General features: G+C 53.2%; 1 protein-coding gene and 1 pseudogene across 1 annotated transcript; one reads left to right on the top strand and one right to left on the bottom strand.

The window, feature by feature from the left end:
* Positions 1–13481: 13481 nt before the first annotated feature.
* Positions 13482–15210, top strand: LOC136522623 (uncharacterized; annotated as a pseudogene).
* A 1183-nt stretch (positions 15211–16393) lies between these two features.
* Positions 16394–16714, bottom strand: LOC136524638 (uncharacterized mitochondrial protein AtMg00810-like). Its single transcript, XM_066517924.1, has one exon. It carries the CDS (start codon positions 16712–16714, stop codon positions 16394–16396), a length of 321 nt encoding a protein of 106 aa, XP_066374021.1.
* Between the last annotated feature and the right edge of the window lie 199 nt (positions 16715–16913).

The following is a 16913-nucleotide window of genomic DNA, read 5'->3' as shown; positions in this document are numbered from 1 at the left end:
CCAGTGAAGCAATGCCTGCGTCGCTTCGACGAGGAGAAGCATAGGGCCATCAGCGAGGAGATTGCGAAGCTTTTGGTTGCCAGATTCATCAAGGAGGTGTATTACCCTGAGTGGTTAGCCAATCCCATTCTTGTAAGAAAAAAAGAGTAGGAAATGGAAAATGTGTGTTGATTACATGGGTCTCAACAAAGCATGTCCAAAGGATCTATTTCCTTTGCCATGTATAGACCAAGTAGTAGACTCAACCTCTGGGTTTGAAATCCTTTGCTTCCTTGATGCGTACTCCGAGTACCATGAAGTCGTGATGAAAGAGTCTAACCAGCTCGCGACGTCTTTCATCACCCCGTTCGGATCATTCTACTATGTCACAATGTCGTTCGGTCTAAAAAACGTGGGGGCTATGTATCAGCGTTGTATGCTCAAGTGTTTCAGGGACTTCATCGGACAAACTGTTAAAGCCTACATAGACGACATCGTGGTCAAGTCCAAATGGGCTGACCAGCTCGTAGCTGACCTAGAGCAGACTTTCATGAAACTTTGAGCAAACGACATCAAACTCAACCCTAAGAAATGTGTTTTAGGGTCTCGAGGGGTATGCTACTGGGTTTTATCATCTCCAAGCATGGCATCAAAGCCAACCCGGAGAAGATCTCGACCATCACGAGGATGGGCCTGATTTAGAACATAAAGGGGGTACAACAACTTTTAGGGTGTCTCGCCGCGCTCAGCCGTTTTATCTCGTGCCTGACGAATGCCCTGATTCTGGTCCCCTCGATCGATGAGGAACCGCTCCTGCTATACATTGCGGGCACCACGCAAGTGGTCCGCACCACCCTGGTGGTAGAGCAGGAAGAAGAGGGACACACCCTCAAAGTACAGCGTCCCATGTACTTTGTTAGCGAGGTCTTGTCTGATGCCAAGACTCACTACCCCCAAATCTAGAAACTCCTATATGCTGTCCTAATCGCCAAGAGGAAGTTGTGTCACTACTTCAAGTCGCACCCGCTGGTGGTCGTGACGTCCTTCCCTCTCGATGAGGTTGTCCAAAACTAGGATGCCACAGGAAGAATCACGAAGTGTGCACTTGAGCTGATGGGTCAGGGCATTTCATATGCCCCTCAGACGGCCATTAAGTCCCAAGTGCTGGCTAATTTTGTTGCAGAATGGACCAAGATCCAAATACCGCCAGCGGCCGTCGACCAAGAGTACTAGACAATGTACTTCGACGGATGGCTAATGAACAAAGGCACCAGCATGGGGCTGGTCTTTGTCTCACCCCTTGAGGTACACATGAGGTACATGGTTTGCATCCATTTCCCTGCCTCCAATAATGTGGCCGAGTATGAGGCACTCATCAACGACCTACGTATCGCCATTGAGTTGGGCAACCGATGGCTTGACGTCTGAGACGACTCTTAGCTAATCATTGACCAAGTCATGAAGAAGTCAACCTACTGTAGTGCCAAGATGGCTACGTATTGCCAAGAAGTCCGCCAGTTGGAGAACAAGTTCGATGGCCTTGAACTCAACCACATCCTGAGACAACTCAATGAGGCAGCCGAGACGCTAGTGAAAATGGCGTTCGGCCGAGAGCCGGTGCCGACGGGCATCTTTGCCAGCGATCAGTACAAGACCTCGATCTGCTATGAGGAGCTAGAACAGACTAGTGATGGGCCACCTGCCTTGGGCTTGAGGGCTAACCAACCATCGACTCCTTCTGACCCTAAAGTCATGGAGCGTGACAAAGATCCAGTGGCAGAGCCCCACCCTCTAGCTGATTGGAGGATGCCTTACCTTGACTACCACCTCCGTGAGGCACTACAGATGGACAAAATGGAGGCTCGATGACTCACAAGTGGCGCCAAGTCCTTTGTCGTTATTGAGGGAGATCTCTAAAAGTGATTCCACATCAGGATCCTACAGCGCTGCATCCCCATCGAACAAGGGAAGCAGTTGCTAAGAGATATCCACGGTGGGGTCTGCGGGCACCATGCCGCACCTAGGACCCTAGTCGAAAATGTATTTCGATAGAGCTTCTACTGGCCAACCATAGTAGCCAACGCTGAATAGATTGTGCGCACCTATGAAGGGTGTCAATACTATGCTCGGCAGACCCACCTATTGGCCCAAGCACTCCAAACAATACCCATCACATGGTCGTTCGTGGTCTGGGGGCTCGATATGGTCGGACCTCTCAAGAGAGCGCCCGGGGTCTATACGCACTTGCTTATCACCATAGACAAGTTTACAAAGTGGATAGAGGCTTGACCAATCTCTATGATCAAGTCCAAGCAAGTCATGTTGTTCTTCCTTAACATCGTCCATCGCTTTGGAGTCCCAAACTCTAAATGACTCCATTATCTGGGAAAAAGTTCCTCCGATTCTATGATGACTACCACATCCGTGTTGATTAGGCCATCGTGGCGCACCCCTGCACGAATGGGTAGGTTGAGCACATGAACGGCATGGTCCTGCATGTCCTTAAGCCTAGGTATAGTTGGCCACTGTGCCGTGCTGGCACGGCACTGCGCCGTGCCGCGGCGTGCCGCCGTGCCGGCCGTGCTGTGCCTGGCCGTGCCATGGGCCAGGCCTTCGGCCCATGACACGGCACATGGGCCGTTTCTCCGTGCCGTGACGCCCATGTGCCACGGCCATTTTGGCCGTGCCGTGCCGGCCCACGGCCCATCAACAGAAAACACTCAAAATCAATAGAAAATTCCAAAGTCTAAGTTCAAAACTTCAAATGATCACATGTCACAGAATTATAAAGTAGTAAAGAACAGAACAGCAGAAGATATAATGAAAATGATTATCAAAAGTCAAAAGAGCTGTTGTGCAATGCTGCCTCATTAAAAACCTTTCTAGGTAAAACTCACCCTTGTGAGAAACCCTAGAAAGGAAAAGAGTACAGCTAGCTCAAGTAGTCAAGTCTTAGTTCAAGCACAAGTCTAAGTAGTTCATCCTATTACAATAGCCAACATCAGTGGCAGACTGGCAGCAGCCAGCAGCAAATGTTCTTCTATCCTATTACAAAAGCCCAACAGTGGCATTGTGGCAACAAGAAGCAGCAAATGTCCTTACTTCATCACTTCATGCTTCAAGCTTCATCATGGTGAATTAGCCTGGCAGCCACTCCCAAAAGTGCAATCAACCTGCAAAAATGGATCATGATGGATTGATGGTCATGGACTTGAAGATGTAATGTAAACAAGCTAATGGAACAAGCTAATGGAACAAGTTTTAGAATTTCAGTGTACTCTACCTCTCCTTTTGTAGAGGTTCTCTTCTTCTTCTATCCAGCACCAGCACCAGCAGTACCACTGCTGCCGCTGCCGCTGCCGCTGCCGCTGCTGCTTTCGCTTCCGCTTCCGCTTCCTTCGCCTTCATCCAGGTACAAGTTGTCGAATAGCTCCTCTAGTGCCGTGTCCTCAGGTGCATGCTGTTCCTTCCTTGCTGCTTGATCCCAGTCCTTGATGCAGGTGAGCATCTCCACATGCTCAGGCAACAAGTGCCACCGTCGGTCTTCAAGTATCCTTGCTGTACAGCTAAAACAAGACTCGGAGGACACAGTAGATACAGGAACAGACATGATATCGCGAGCCATTATCGATAAGATGGGGTAGGTCAGCTTGTGGTCATGCCACCACAACAGGATGTCAAAGGACTCCCCCCAATCAGTGACAGGATCACTGTCCAAGTAAGCTATCAGCTCATTGACACCAGATGTAGAGGATGAAGTGGGGGAACAGCTAGAGGAGGAAGCACCAGGACCACCATAGATCTTTCCCCATGCCTGCTTCCTTTTTCCTGAAGGAGCACTAGGTATAGGAGGCCTTTGAGACCGAGCTGCACCATATCTCTACTCATACTTGCTAAACAGTCTGGTCATGGACTCTTTCACATCACCATAGTAAACACCATAAGGGGTACCAGTCTGTTTAGCAAGTAACTCAAGCACATTAAAGAAGCCTTTCATCTTAGCTCTTGGATCAAGAATGAATGCATAAGAATACAGCAATGGGATGTCCCCCTAGTACTTAAGGAACTTAAGTTTCATAGGAGATGCAATACTTCTAAATCTAGGATCAAGTCCAGCTTTATGCAAATGCTCAGCAAAGTCAAGGATATGATGCATCATAAGTGGAGCAGTTGGATAGTAAACACCAGACAAAGCAACAGTTGCATGATAAAACATCTCCAGGAACTTCATAATCTGATCAGCAGCATACCAGTGCTGGGGAGTCAACAGTTGCTCACCATAATTTGACTCAATCCACACAGAAAACACATCTCTATATGGCAGCAGGTGTTTAAGCATCAGATAGGTGGAATTCCACCTAACATCCATATCCAATCCAAACTTTCTAGGTCTGACACCCCTAGCAATGCAATAGTTCTTAAACAATGCAATTCTTTGATTAGATGAATTCAAAAAGTTGATTGCAGTCCTAAAAGCTTCAAGATAAGGACTGAACCTCTTCAAGCCAGACTTAACAATCAGGTTAATGATATGGCATGCACAGCGCTGATGCACAAGCAAGTACTTGACTTTGTGAGGATCTTCCTTAGTAGGTGTTGGGTAAGAGCCCAGGTAACCAAACAACATAGGTTGCAAGATATCAAAAGCCTTAGAATTAGCAGAAGCATTATCAAGACTCACAGCAAAGACCTTATCAATCAAACCAAACTCCTCAACCACACTACAAATTTTCTCAGCAATGTTGTCACCAGTATGTGCTGCCTCAATTAGCCTAAACCCTATAACCTTTTTATGCAACTCCCAATCAGCACCAACATAATGAGCAACAACAGAGACATAATCTTCCTTAGCATTACCAGACCAGATATCAGATGTTATGGAAACAGATGAACAGGCAGGCAGCAAAGAATGCATAAGCAAAGCACGCTCTTCAGCAAACAACTTATGCATGTCCCTAGTAGTGGTCTGCCTAGAAACCTTCTGGAAAGCAGGATTATGAGCATTCTGAATGTAATCTTCCCAGGCCTGTGTGTCACCAACACCTAATGGAAGATCTAGCCTAGCAATCAACCGGCACAGCTCATTACGAGCACGAGCAGCATCATAAACCTAGTTATGAACCCATTAGCATTCATAGAAAGCCTAGACTGAACCCTACGATCATTGTCCTGCTTCTTCCTACATGTTGCCATGTGCCTATTCAAGGATCTAGTGCCAATATTGGCCCTAGCAACAAATTTCTTACCACACCGTTTACAGATGGCATGAGTTCTAATCTTCCCTGACTCGTCAAAGATCGGGACGAAGTCCTCCCAACAAGCAGCAGTGAGCTTACCAGATGAGACACCATTGGTGTCCTGAGACTGAGAGGTGTCCACCCCACCATCGCCGTCGCCAGAGTCGACATCGATCGGGTGCTCGCCGTCACCCATATTGATGCCGAACAGCGCAGCTGCGCCTTCGGTGATGTCGTCGTCATTCTCAATCTCCAACTCCTCCATGGCCTCCTCGGCCTCGGGGTGCTCGCCGTCGGCACGGTGGTTGTACTCATCCACAGGCACTGGCATCGTCACCAAGGCCATAGGAGGTTGGGGTTGGGGAGGCTGGTTCCGGCCCCTAGCTGCAGCTCCAGCACCGTTCCTCGACGGTGGGCAGGGGCGCTTCAAACTGGACGGCTTTGCCATCGAGCCTCCAGAGGAGGAGGACAAAGCGTCAGGCACCAACCTGCGAAGCACATGAGCATAAGAAGAAGAAGAGCATTAGAACACAACACAAGAACTCAGGAAGATGCAGAGAAGAAGAAGATGAAGAACAACTGAACAAGAACATGAACATGCTAGGGTTAGGGTTTTGACTGACCTACGCCACCAGAGCCTAGTGCGGGAGAAGAAGCCAAGGAGCCAGCATCCAAGCAGAGAATGACGAGACAAGCACCCACTGTTAGATCGACGGCGTCACGGTGAGTGGCGGTGCAAGAATATACTGCTCAACGACTCACATGGTACACCGGAGGAGGAGGAGGACTGGAGGAGGTACGAGAGGGAGAAGGAGGGCCTGCGAGGTCAAGTCAAACGGCGGCGGCGGATCGGATCGGATCGAGTTTGTCTCGACTTCGAATCGAGACTCGAGAGCGAGAGCGGAGGGAGAGCTATGGCCTGCGGCTGCGCGGAGGGTGGAGAAGAAGTGGCCAGCGAGGTGAGGTGTCGAGGTCACTGGAGCAGGGCCGGCGAGCTCAAGGCGAACGACGGCGGTGGATCGAGTTCGAGAGGTTAGAGCGAGGCTGGCTGCGGCTGCGCGGAGGCGGAGGGGGGCAAAAGAATTAGGGTTAGGGATTTGGGGGGGCGGGGGGGGGGGGGGGGGGCTGCGGCCGCGCGGCTTATATATGGCGCAGGGTGGCGGGGGTGTGGGCGTGGACCGCTGGGCCAAAAGAGGCCATTGGCCTGGCGGCCGTGCCGGCCACCGTGCCGGCCCTCTGGCCGTGCCGTGCCTGTGCCGTGTCATGGGCCAGGCCTGTGGCCCATGCACTACATGGGCCTCCGTGCCGTGCCGTGCGGCCCATGGGCCGTGCCAAAAGGCCGTGCCGCGCGCCGTGCCCCCGGCCCATGGGCCGCCTGGCCATATATAAGCCTAGGACCTTCAACCGGCTGAACAAATTTGACGGACGATGGGTTGCAGAGCTTCCCACGGTGCTCTGGAGCTTGAGGATGACCCCCAGCCGGGCGACTGGCTACACACCTTTCTTCTTGGTCTATAGTTCTAAGGCGGTCCTCCCAACCAACCACGACTATGGAGAGTCGAGGTTTAGGGCGTACAATGAGCAGGGAGCTGAGGCGTCCCTCACGGACGCCATGGATTAGCTCAATGAAGCGTGTGACATTGCTCTCCTCCGCTCGGCCAAGTACTAGCAAGCGTTGCGCCGATACCATAGCCGTCAGGTGTGGGGTCGGGCCTTCAATGTTGGGGACCTGGTGCTCCACCTCATCTAGAGGAACAAGAACCGCCACAAGTTCTCTCCACCGTGGGAGGGACCGTACGTTGTCGCGGAGGTGCTCTAGCCCGACACCTACAAGCTCAAGACCATCGATGGCAAGGCCTTCATCAATGCCTAGAAGATCGAGCAGCTATGTCACTTTTACCCCTAATCTATGCGCGTACTTACAAAAATTAAGAATGACATTTCAGAAATGAAAAACACTTTCTCTTATCGATTTCGCTATTGTCTCCTCGATCTTCAGTGACACCCGACCCTAGCAACAACAAGGGGTCCGGCCTCACTTGAGGGACGATAATAGTATATCTACCTAAAAACATTCTCTGCGCCCGACCCTCTCTTACGTTAAGATCTAGAGGCAAGAGTTGCAAAAACAAACACTAAGTAAAACTGGTCGGACTGTAAGAAACCTATGCCCCAGCGACTACAGCGTTTTTGCTCACCAACGTGATCAGAGTTTTTTCACCCGCACCTTGAGCTTTACAGCCTTAACAATGAAAAGGGTCGGAACGCATTAACCTTTTTATACAAAAAAGGAGAAGAGCCAAAAGTCTGTTTGGCCATAACAAAATTTAAGAACTTGTCCGCTTATTACAAGTTCACCATCTGGCCTATCTAACTAACTAATTCTTCTAGGCTATCTTGGCAGATAAGTCATGTGCTAGAGGGGCCACCTCCTTCTCGATGTCCTCTAGCTTGGCCTCAGATTAACCAGGCATAAAGCCCTGGCTCATCGTCGCCAAATCGATGTTCTCGTAATGAGAATGGGCGATCGTAAACGATCAGTGAACACTGAAGCGAAGCGCGTCCCTTGTGATTTCACATGCTCGATCTGTAATCCGGATGGCGCGAACTACGAACGAGCTCGTCTCCTGCTCCGGGGCCAGTTCAAGGTCGTTGAAGACCAGCTAGATGGCGATGCATAGGGTATTGTGCCCATCGCTCTCCTTAAGGAGGGAGGCCTTCACCTCATTGAGCTCCTTCTCTAGGCCACAACTCTTCATCACCTCTGCCCCAAGCTTGTTGTCGATACCTATCCAAGTCACATATCGACCATGTCAAAAGGCCTACCATTGATTCTAGGGAGAAAGACAACAAGGGAAACCGGAGGCCTATCATCCATGTCTGTTCGAAGCCTGCGCACCTCATCATGCTGCTGGGTCACCTCGGCCTCCAGGCACCAGACCTCTTCCTAGAGCTGACTGACCTCTATGGTGATCCTAGTAGACATGCCCTCGACCACAACCTTCAGGTCCCTCTCCCCCTCAAGCTCACCCTCGAGGAGGACAATCCGCTACTTAGCATCGGCGCACTCCTAGCGAGCCAAGTCACACTCCGTGCGGAGCCCCTCTATGGCCCAGAGCAAATTGTTCTGCTCCTTCCATAGCTACTTGGCCTCCACGATGCCTGTGTGTGCCCTCTCGATTAGGGCCATGAGCTTCTTCCTAGCCTCATGGGCATTGTCATGAGCATCCTTCTCCCGGACTCAGAGGTTGGCCAACTCCCGAGCGGCAGGGCAAGCTCAACCACCTCCTAATAGGTGACAATGAGCTGTGTGGCCAGCCCATCACTTTGCCATGTCTCTTTGGCGAGGGGGTCCCAAACGTCCTTCTTGTGATGAAGAAATTGGGACTTCTCCCAGCTGCGGACCATAAGGGACTATGGAGAGGACATGACTTAGAGGCGTGGAAAGAGAAAATGAGGGTTAGAAAAATAGTCATATCATACCTAGCCAACCAGGGTGATGACGATGCGCAATGAGCTTAGCGTGGTGGTGAGGGCGCAAATCGCGGTCCCAACCTCCGTGTGGACACTCCCCCATTCCCTCTCTTCCACGACAATGTCAAGGGCAAAAAGCGTCGCCCTTGGGTCCCACTGGTCTGCCCACTGGATCAGGGATCCTCCCCATGCGTGTAGGTTGCTGTCCACTAGACCATAGAATGGGATGGCTCCGCGCTGATCCCAAGCGGCGCCGATGCCTCTTACGGCAACAACTACTCTAGAGCGGACCCTCCGGTGGTAGAGGGGTGGGTGATGTGGATGCGTAGGCCTACCCCTCACCACATATGCTAAGGACACCTTAGGTACGCCCTCTTCTGTCTGCCCCGCCACAGACATGGCCACCTGCACGGATGATGGCTTCGGTTGTGCCTTCTCCACCTGTGATGTCGCAGCCGTACCTGGCCATGCCATGTCTGCCACGGATGCCTCGTGTACATCCTCCTCCATCCACCCCACTGGGGAGGCGGCCACCCACACGGATGATGGCTTCGGCTATGCCACTTCCACCTATGATGTTGTGGTCACACCCGGCTACGCCACGGCCGCCACGGGTGCCCCGTACACACCCTCCTTCGTCTACTCTCTCATGGACGCAGCCATCGGCTATGCCTCTTCGGTCGACGCCGTGGCCACCCCAGCGCCACTCCGGCTCACCTCCAGCATGGCGCCATCTAGCTCCTGGCATGTCTGCCAGAGGGCGTGGCTCTTCTTTGACGCAAGCCTCTAGAGAGTCCCACATCCTCCGACGCTGCAAAAGACATGACGATCAGTTTACGACAAAAATTTGTTAGAACAAAAGGATGGAAAAACTCTTGACTCACCTCGACGCCATCGGATGATAATGTTTTGGGGCTGGCCCGCCCAACCTTGACTACTCCTCGTCGGCACGTTGTCGCTTTGAGCCCTCCCTCTGCTCGAAGGGTCTAGATGGAGTGGAGAGGCCAGTTCTCGCTGACTCTAGGGGCATCGTGGGAGGCCTAGATGGAGCGGGGCGGCTTGATTCCATCGGCTCCTGGGGCACATCCTCCCCCTCCTGCCTTGGGGCATGCCATGGGAAAGGCTTCGCCTACGGCAGAGACGGATCCTCATCCCTGTCGCCTAGCTCATCCCATTGGACAGGCGACCTGAAACCGTCTCCGCCACCCAGCTCATCCCATTGGACGAGCGACTCGGAACAATCGCCTTCTTCTTCTTCTTCTTCTTCCTCTTCCTCCTCTGAACCCTGTCGCCGCTTTCCTCGGTTTAGCCTTGCCCGGTGCTTCACGCGCCACCTCTCCTTCTTATTGTCCTTCTCCATCTTTCTCCTCTCATCCGTGGCATGGTTCGCCGCCCTCACGGCCGCGTGCTCTAGCAGTGGCGCGATGGAGGCCCAAAAGCCCAACCCCACCGGTAGCTCAATGAAGCCTGCGTCCGACCAAATCGCAGGATGTCCCAAGATCGGGAACACGGCGTCGGACTCCTCCATCGCCTGCTTGATGCGCTGCGCAACCTCACTGTCGTGGAGTGGCCCCTGGGCGAGCACCATCCCATCGACCTACATGTCAGGCGTCATCCCGTACAGTGGGAGGGCACGCGCCATCAACCACGCCACCCTCCTCGCGTGATATGCCCCAATGACACCGGCCCCATGGAAGCCATGGTTCTTTAGGAACACGATGGTGTCAAGGATATCGCACATCCTCTTCTTTTCCTTCTTGGGAGGTCCCCACGACCACACTGGCGGTGCCTCTTCGGTGAGGTGTCCAGTGAAGTCCGGTAAGGGGGCGGTGGCGTCATTCTTCATGTAGAACCATTGCGCATGCCACCCCTTGTTGGACCTCAACAACTGATAGGGCATATACGCAACGAACTACTGCCCCTGGAGGTGGATGCCCGCATAGCCCATCAGCATCGGTAGGTCTTGAGCTCTATCCTCTTCTTAAGCAGGGAAACAGAGAAGAAGTGCCTCCATAGTTTGAAGTGGGGTTCGATCCCTAGACATCCCTCACACAGCGCGATGAAGGTCGCGATGTGCTGGATCCCATTGGGGTTCAGATGCTACAGCTCAATCTGGTAGTGGTGCAGCAGTCCTCGAGAGAACGAATGGGAAGGAATCGTGAGTCCGTGCTCATAGATGGGCGCGAAGGACACGACATAGCCATCGGGCGGCACCGGTGCATCCTCACGACCAGACACGAGCCACTCCACCATGTCGGTCCTCCCGTGGAGAAGTCCACGCTTGACGAGTCCCTCCATGCGCATGTGGGTGGCGTCAGAGCGATACCACATCTTCATAGGAGGGAAGGGCGGAAGAACGAGAGCTATGCTAGCGGAGGAAGAGCGAACGCAATAGATCCAAACGTCGGTGGCGGGCGAGGCTGCGGTTAGGCATGTTAAAAGGTGAAGGGAAAGGTCGCTATTTATAAGAAAATGTGGCGTGAGAGGCGAACTGTCCGCCTAGATCTATATGCCCACCGCATCGCATCACATTGCCTCTCCGAGAAACATGCGCATGCCACCTCTGGCTGCTCCCTCGAACGCGTCCGCCGCGCCTTGTCACATCACCTCTACGAGCAACGTGCGCATGCCACCTCTGGCCACTCCCTCAAAGGACGCGTCAGATGACGGTTCACACCATTCGATGGGCCGAGAACCACCATAGGTAAGGAGGGATATAGAGCTGGAAACGCTCCCACAGCCCATTCAGGCCCAGGAGTTCGAAGGTTGGCCCACCGACGGGTTCACAACTGCTTCGGGGCACCTTTAGAGTGAGTGGTGGAAAGGGATGGGCCCACTAGCAGCCAGTACCTAGGCACACGAGGGCCACAGGCATCCCAGCCCATGTTCGAGTCTTGATCGGTTCCCAGTCCATGTTTTTTCCTCGAAGAAAGGTAGCAAGCCCTTGGGACTGGTCAAACAGACCCAAGAACTATATGGATTGGCCGCCAAGAATATAGAGTCAGTCACCAACTGACCCATGTCAGACCCCTGTGGATGAGAAGCTAGGGTCCCACTTGGACTAGCCTGTTAACAGCTCACCGAGCACCATGATTCGTCCATCAAGGAAGACATGGCACAACTCAGACCCTCCGTTTTATCAAAAAAACGCATGAGGGAGGACGATCACAAGATGAGCTGACCCTTTGACAAGACCCCTGCTATGCGTGGGGCTCAAGGGAAGTTGGACTCATAAGAAGACCGAATATGCAGTCACATGACGATGGCGGATCAATCGGATTCTAGGAAGGGATCGGAATCAAGAGAAATCTTTTCTGCCCCCCGAATCTCGTAGCTACATGTTCCCAAGGAGTCTGATCATGATAGAAGGGAATCGCAACCCACCAAGGCATCTCACGGTCAGTAGAAGATCGAAGCCCTTTAAGTCCCTCCATCCAAAAGAGCCTACGAAGGAGTATCCTACTCCTCCGTCGGCTCGAGGGCTACTATCGGGTATCAGTATTACGGATACCCAAAGAAGGGATCTAAGGACCATGGATGACAAACTTGCCTAGATAATCAAGGACATATTTCAGTCTCGACCGACCCCTAAGGGACGGTTTCTGCCTCACTAGACCCCTCGGGCATGGGCTCCGTGTCGCCCGACCCCTCGGGGGTACGGGAGCCATCTCGCCCGACCCTAAGGGCACGAGCTCCATCTCGCCTGACCCCTTGGGCACGGGCCCTGTGTCGCCTGACCCTGAGGGTACGGGAGCCATCTCACCCGACCCTAAGGGCACGGGCTCCATCCTGCCTGACCCCGAGGGCGCGGGCTCCATCTCGCCCGATGAGGATCCATAACGCCTCCAACCACTACGGGTTTGAGGGTATGACCCTGGGGTCAAACTTCTGACATCGGGAGTGAAGCAGGCACGTCTCGACGTGACCCATGGCCACATCAGGCCACGCTCAGGGGTTCACATCGCCAACAGTGATGGGTGCGTGGTCGCTGTGCTGCCTAATCCCCGTACGGCCGCTGATAGGCACATCGGTTCACCATGCTGTCTGTCGGGACGGGATGGGACGTCACGACCAGCTGATGACGTCGAGGCAAGGCACCAGTGGTGAACAGGGCCCCGACGTCATCATCTACGGCATTGATAGGACCCGCATGAAGGAGAAGGGGGACACGGTGGCCTCAGCGGCCTTCTTCTCCCTCACTTTTCCCCTTTTCTCTCTTTTCTCTCTTTGTAACGTGCGTCTTCCCCTTCACCTATAAAAGGGGAAGCTGAGGGGCACGGGCACACGACTGAGCAGCTGAACAAACTCTCAGCACTCTTTAATCTAGAGACCTGGGATCCGCTTCCTCTCTTGCCCGTTTGTAACCCCTACTACAAACTAGTACCGGTAACACGAGCAGCAGCAGACTGTACGTAGGGATATTCCGCTCGAACCGGTATAAATCCTTGTGTCCTCTGAGCACATTATCTAGACCAGACACACAGATACAAATTTACTCGCCAGTGATCCGAAATGCCAACACACAGCCTGGCCAACTGCCTAGGCGTGTCGCTTCTCTTCCGTGTCAAGCTCTGCCTCGATGGTGTGCTAAGGCATGCTTGGGAGGACGACATCGTCGATCGCATCATTGGGAGATGTTGTGGTCTGGAGGACATCGGAACTGACCTCCTGCGACTAGCTACAACGAAGACCATCGACCTCTAGGCTTGGACAGCAAACCCAAGCCTCATCCCCAAGAAAGTCTAGCTCACCTTCACCAACCACGCCAAAAATGCCTAGCTTACGTCGATCATGGTGACTGAAACCCCACCGGAGCACTGGCAGCAAGGTACAAAGCATTACGTCATCGTTCACCTGGAGGAGATTCACGACTACACTGCCTCCACCATCGACGACAAAGGCAACATCTCCCCAGGTAAAAGACGGCTTCCTAAATGGCATTTGGGAGTTGTTGATGGAGAACAGGTCCCAACACGTGCGTTCGAGGAGTTCCCACACCATCCGCCACCGCCTAGGCACCGTGACCCTACAGAGAAAGAAGGGCAGCATGACCGGCAGCTAGAGGACAGGCTCTCTAGGGGCCAAAAGGGAGGTACAACAACGACCACCCCGACTTCTACAAGGGCCATGACAAGCGTCATGGCCACGACGACTACGACTATGACTATGACAACTATGGTCATCGCGGGAGAGACGCCCCTGGCAGATATGTCCGGGGTGAGCGCGGCGAGGCTGGTGGCCACTGCGAACCATGAGCGAGACCACTCCCCTCCACGCAGTGACTGGGGCCATAGCAACAGATATGGAGGGCGGCAGCGGGCTACCGACTCCGATGCTCAGGCTCCTGCTCTCCAAAATGAGTTCAAGCTGCCTTCAGAGCAGGTGAGCGTTTTGCAGGTCACTAAAGAGACAGAGCTGTAGCGCCTCTTCAAAACTTGGGCGCTCGCCCTTTAGGATGCTATGCAGCGCATCCTGGACTAGGCTGGCGGCCAAAGCAATAAGAAAATGACATTGTCCCTGCAAGCGCTCATGCACGACTACATCAACAAAGCGTGCGCGTTGGCGGCTAGACTAGGGCTGCTGGAAGCTCCCCCACCAGCTAGTATGACGGTGCTACAGGAGGCGGGGAATGAAGCCTTGTCCAAGAACCCTCCCCAGCAAGCTACACCAGGCCGAACTCCATAAGCCATGGTTCCACTTCCAGCCCGCAACGTCTTCGACCGTATCCTCAATGCGCTTCCATCTACAGCGGCAGCAGTGGAAGACAACTCCATAGCTGAGGTTGAAAGGGCCTTGGCGTGCATCGAGCTGGCTGCAGAGCTGGATTCCACAGTTCAGGTTCCACAGCCAACCTCTCTAGTGTATTTTTACAACTCTGAACTTCAGGCAAATCTGATTTTCAACATGCTGTCGCCATAAACGAACACCACCCTGGACCCATGTAGTTCCAGTGACGCCCCAGCCTTGCATGGCACGACCGACATTAGTGCAACGCCGGCCCTTACCAATGTTATTGTTGCACAGGCACAAGATGGAGAAGAGGCAGCAGCTGTTGTCACTGGAGGTAGCCAACAGCTGATCAGCGGAGTCGCAGCTCTATTCAGCAAGCCGCCCGAGCCGGTGCTCCAGCAGTAGCCACATGCAGGGACACCTCCAGCTGTTGTGGCACCGGCTGCTATGGCTCCGGCTGCCCCTAGGCGTTGCCACTGATGCCAGTGCATCTTCGACATGTCCTCGGTATGGCGCAGCACCCGCCTCGCAAATGCTCGCCCCATGACCCAAATGCAGCGTGCTCAATAAAATCTCTGCCACAAGCTTGGCCTTGTGCATGATGACCTTGAACCTATGGAAACCGAGTACATCGCCATGTTCAACGGGCCGCTGCCGCCACGCCGCTCTGACGGAAATGTTCAACATCGGCACAGATGAGGCGCATGAAGCTGAAGAGGCGCTAATTTGCATGGTGGGTGAGGGAGTCGAAGAACTCCAAGATGCAACCATGGCGACGACACCAGCATAACTGCATCCATGGGCATCCAATTTGCGCCCATCAGTTTACTATGAATCAAGCAACTTTCGTCTAGAATTTATCAGTGTCATCGTGTGCCTTCAGCACCTTCCATTGCCTTTGTTGTGTTTGATTCATTCCAGAACCACCAGAACTACTTAAATTTATTGGGTCCGGGATCTCCCACACGAGTGAGCCGACCGCTCATCGGTATTCTCGCACATACACTATGGCTAGAGGTAGAAGACAGAGGAAGAACAGAGCGCACGCACACACACAGCATAAGCATAAGCGTTAGCCGAAGCTCTGCAGAGGAGATGGTAAAACTGAACTCTCTCAATTTACTGTTGCAGTGGGAAGCTATATATACAACTTTACCCATCTAATCCTAGTACACAGACATGCCAGGCTATCATGGTGCTACAATGACTAGATGTGACAGCAGGGCTGACTTTGGTGTCTGCCCCTACTATGGCTACAGTGCGGTAGGGGAGCCTTTTGGCGCCTGTCCCTACAGCGGCTACAGTGCAGCAGCAGGGGAGCCCTTTCGACACCTACCCCTGCCGTGTGTACAGAGGGAGAATAGCAGATTACTTTATAATTCTTCTCCTAATCCTGCTGCTAACCCTAGAACCTCTACCATGCTGGCCATCTTCTTCAGCTTTCTGAACCGAAGATGGTCGAGCGGCTTGGTGATGACGTCCGTGAGCTACCGACCAGTTTTGATGAACTCGATGACGATTCGCCCTCCATCAACACAGTCCCTGAGAAAGTGAAACTTGAAGTCGATGTGCTTGCTTCGGTCGTGGAGAACCGAATTCTTCGCGAGGGCGATGACGGATTGGTTGTCCACCATCAGTGCTGGTGGGTGAGCTTCCACACCTGTCAGCTCGCCCAATAGCCGACGTAGCCATACAGCTTGACATGTTGCTGTGGTCGCCGCCACGTACTCTGCCTCTCACGTGGACAGTGCCATCACCTTTTGTTTCAGCAACAGCCATGAGATTGGAGCCGACCCAAGAAAGATAAGCACGCTAGAGGTTCTCTGCCGTCCGTCGATGTCCCCCGTCATGTCTACATCACTGGACATAGTAAGCTATAGCCCACTTTTGATGGTCTTGGGGAAGACGATCACTTGATCCACCATCCCCTTCATGTAGCGCAGCAGCCGCTTCACCGTGGCCCAGCGATCCTCTCAGGGATCCTCCATGAAGCAGCTGACGTAGCCCACGACAAATGAATTGTCTGACCTTATGTGGACTAGGTAGCGTAGACCGCCGATGATGCTCCGATAGAGTGTTCCATCTACCTTCGCCATGGTACTGTCCTTCATAAGCTTCAGCCGCTCCTCCATTGGAGTCATGCACGGCTTGCACTCAGCCATGCCGCTCCACTCTAACAGCTTCGAGGCGTATGTGCTTTGACCAAGCGTTAGCATCTCCTTCCCCTGTCTCATCTCGATGCCGAGGTAATAGGAGAGCACGCCGAGATTGCTCATTTGAAAACAAGACGCCATCTCATGATTGAAGCTATCGATGTCCTCCGCACGCGCGTCGGTGACGATCAAGTCATCCACATACACGCTGACGATGAGCTCCTCCTTCCCCTGTCACCGCATGTAGAACGTGTGCTCGGTTGCGCATCACGTGAACCCAAGCTCGCCCAACGTGGCGTTAAGCTTGGCATTCCACGCTGGTAGGGCCTGCCATAGCCCG

The sequence above is a fragment of the Miscanthus floridulus genome, chromosome 18, assembly GCF_019320115.1.
Source record: "Miscanthus floridulus cultivar M001 chromosome 18, ASM1932011v1, whole genome shotgun sequence".
In the NCBI taxonomy this organism is placed as follows: domain Eukaryota; kingdom Viridiplantae; phylum Streptophyta; class Magnoliopsida; order Poales; family Poaceae; genus Miscanthus; species Miscanthus floridulus.
The sequence above is the reverse complement of the archived record's forward strand: the minus strand, read 5'-3'. Positions and strand labels throughout refer to the sequence as shown.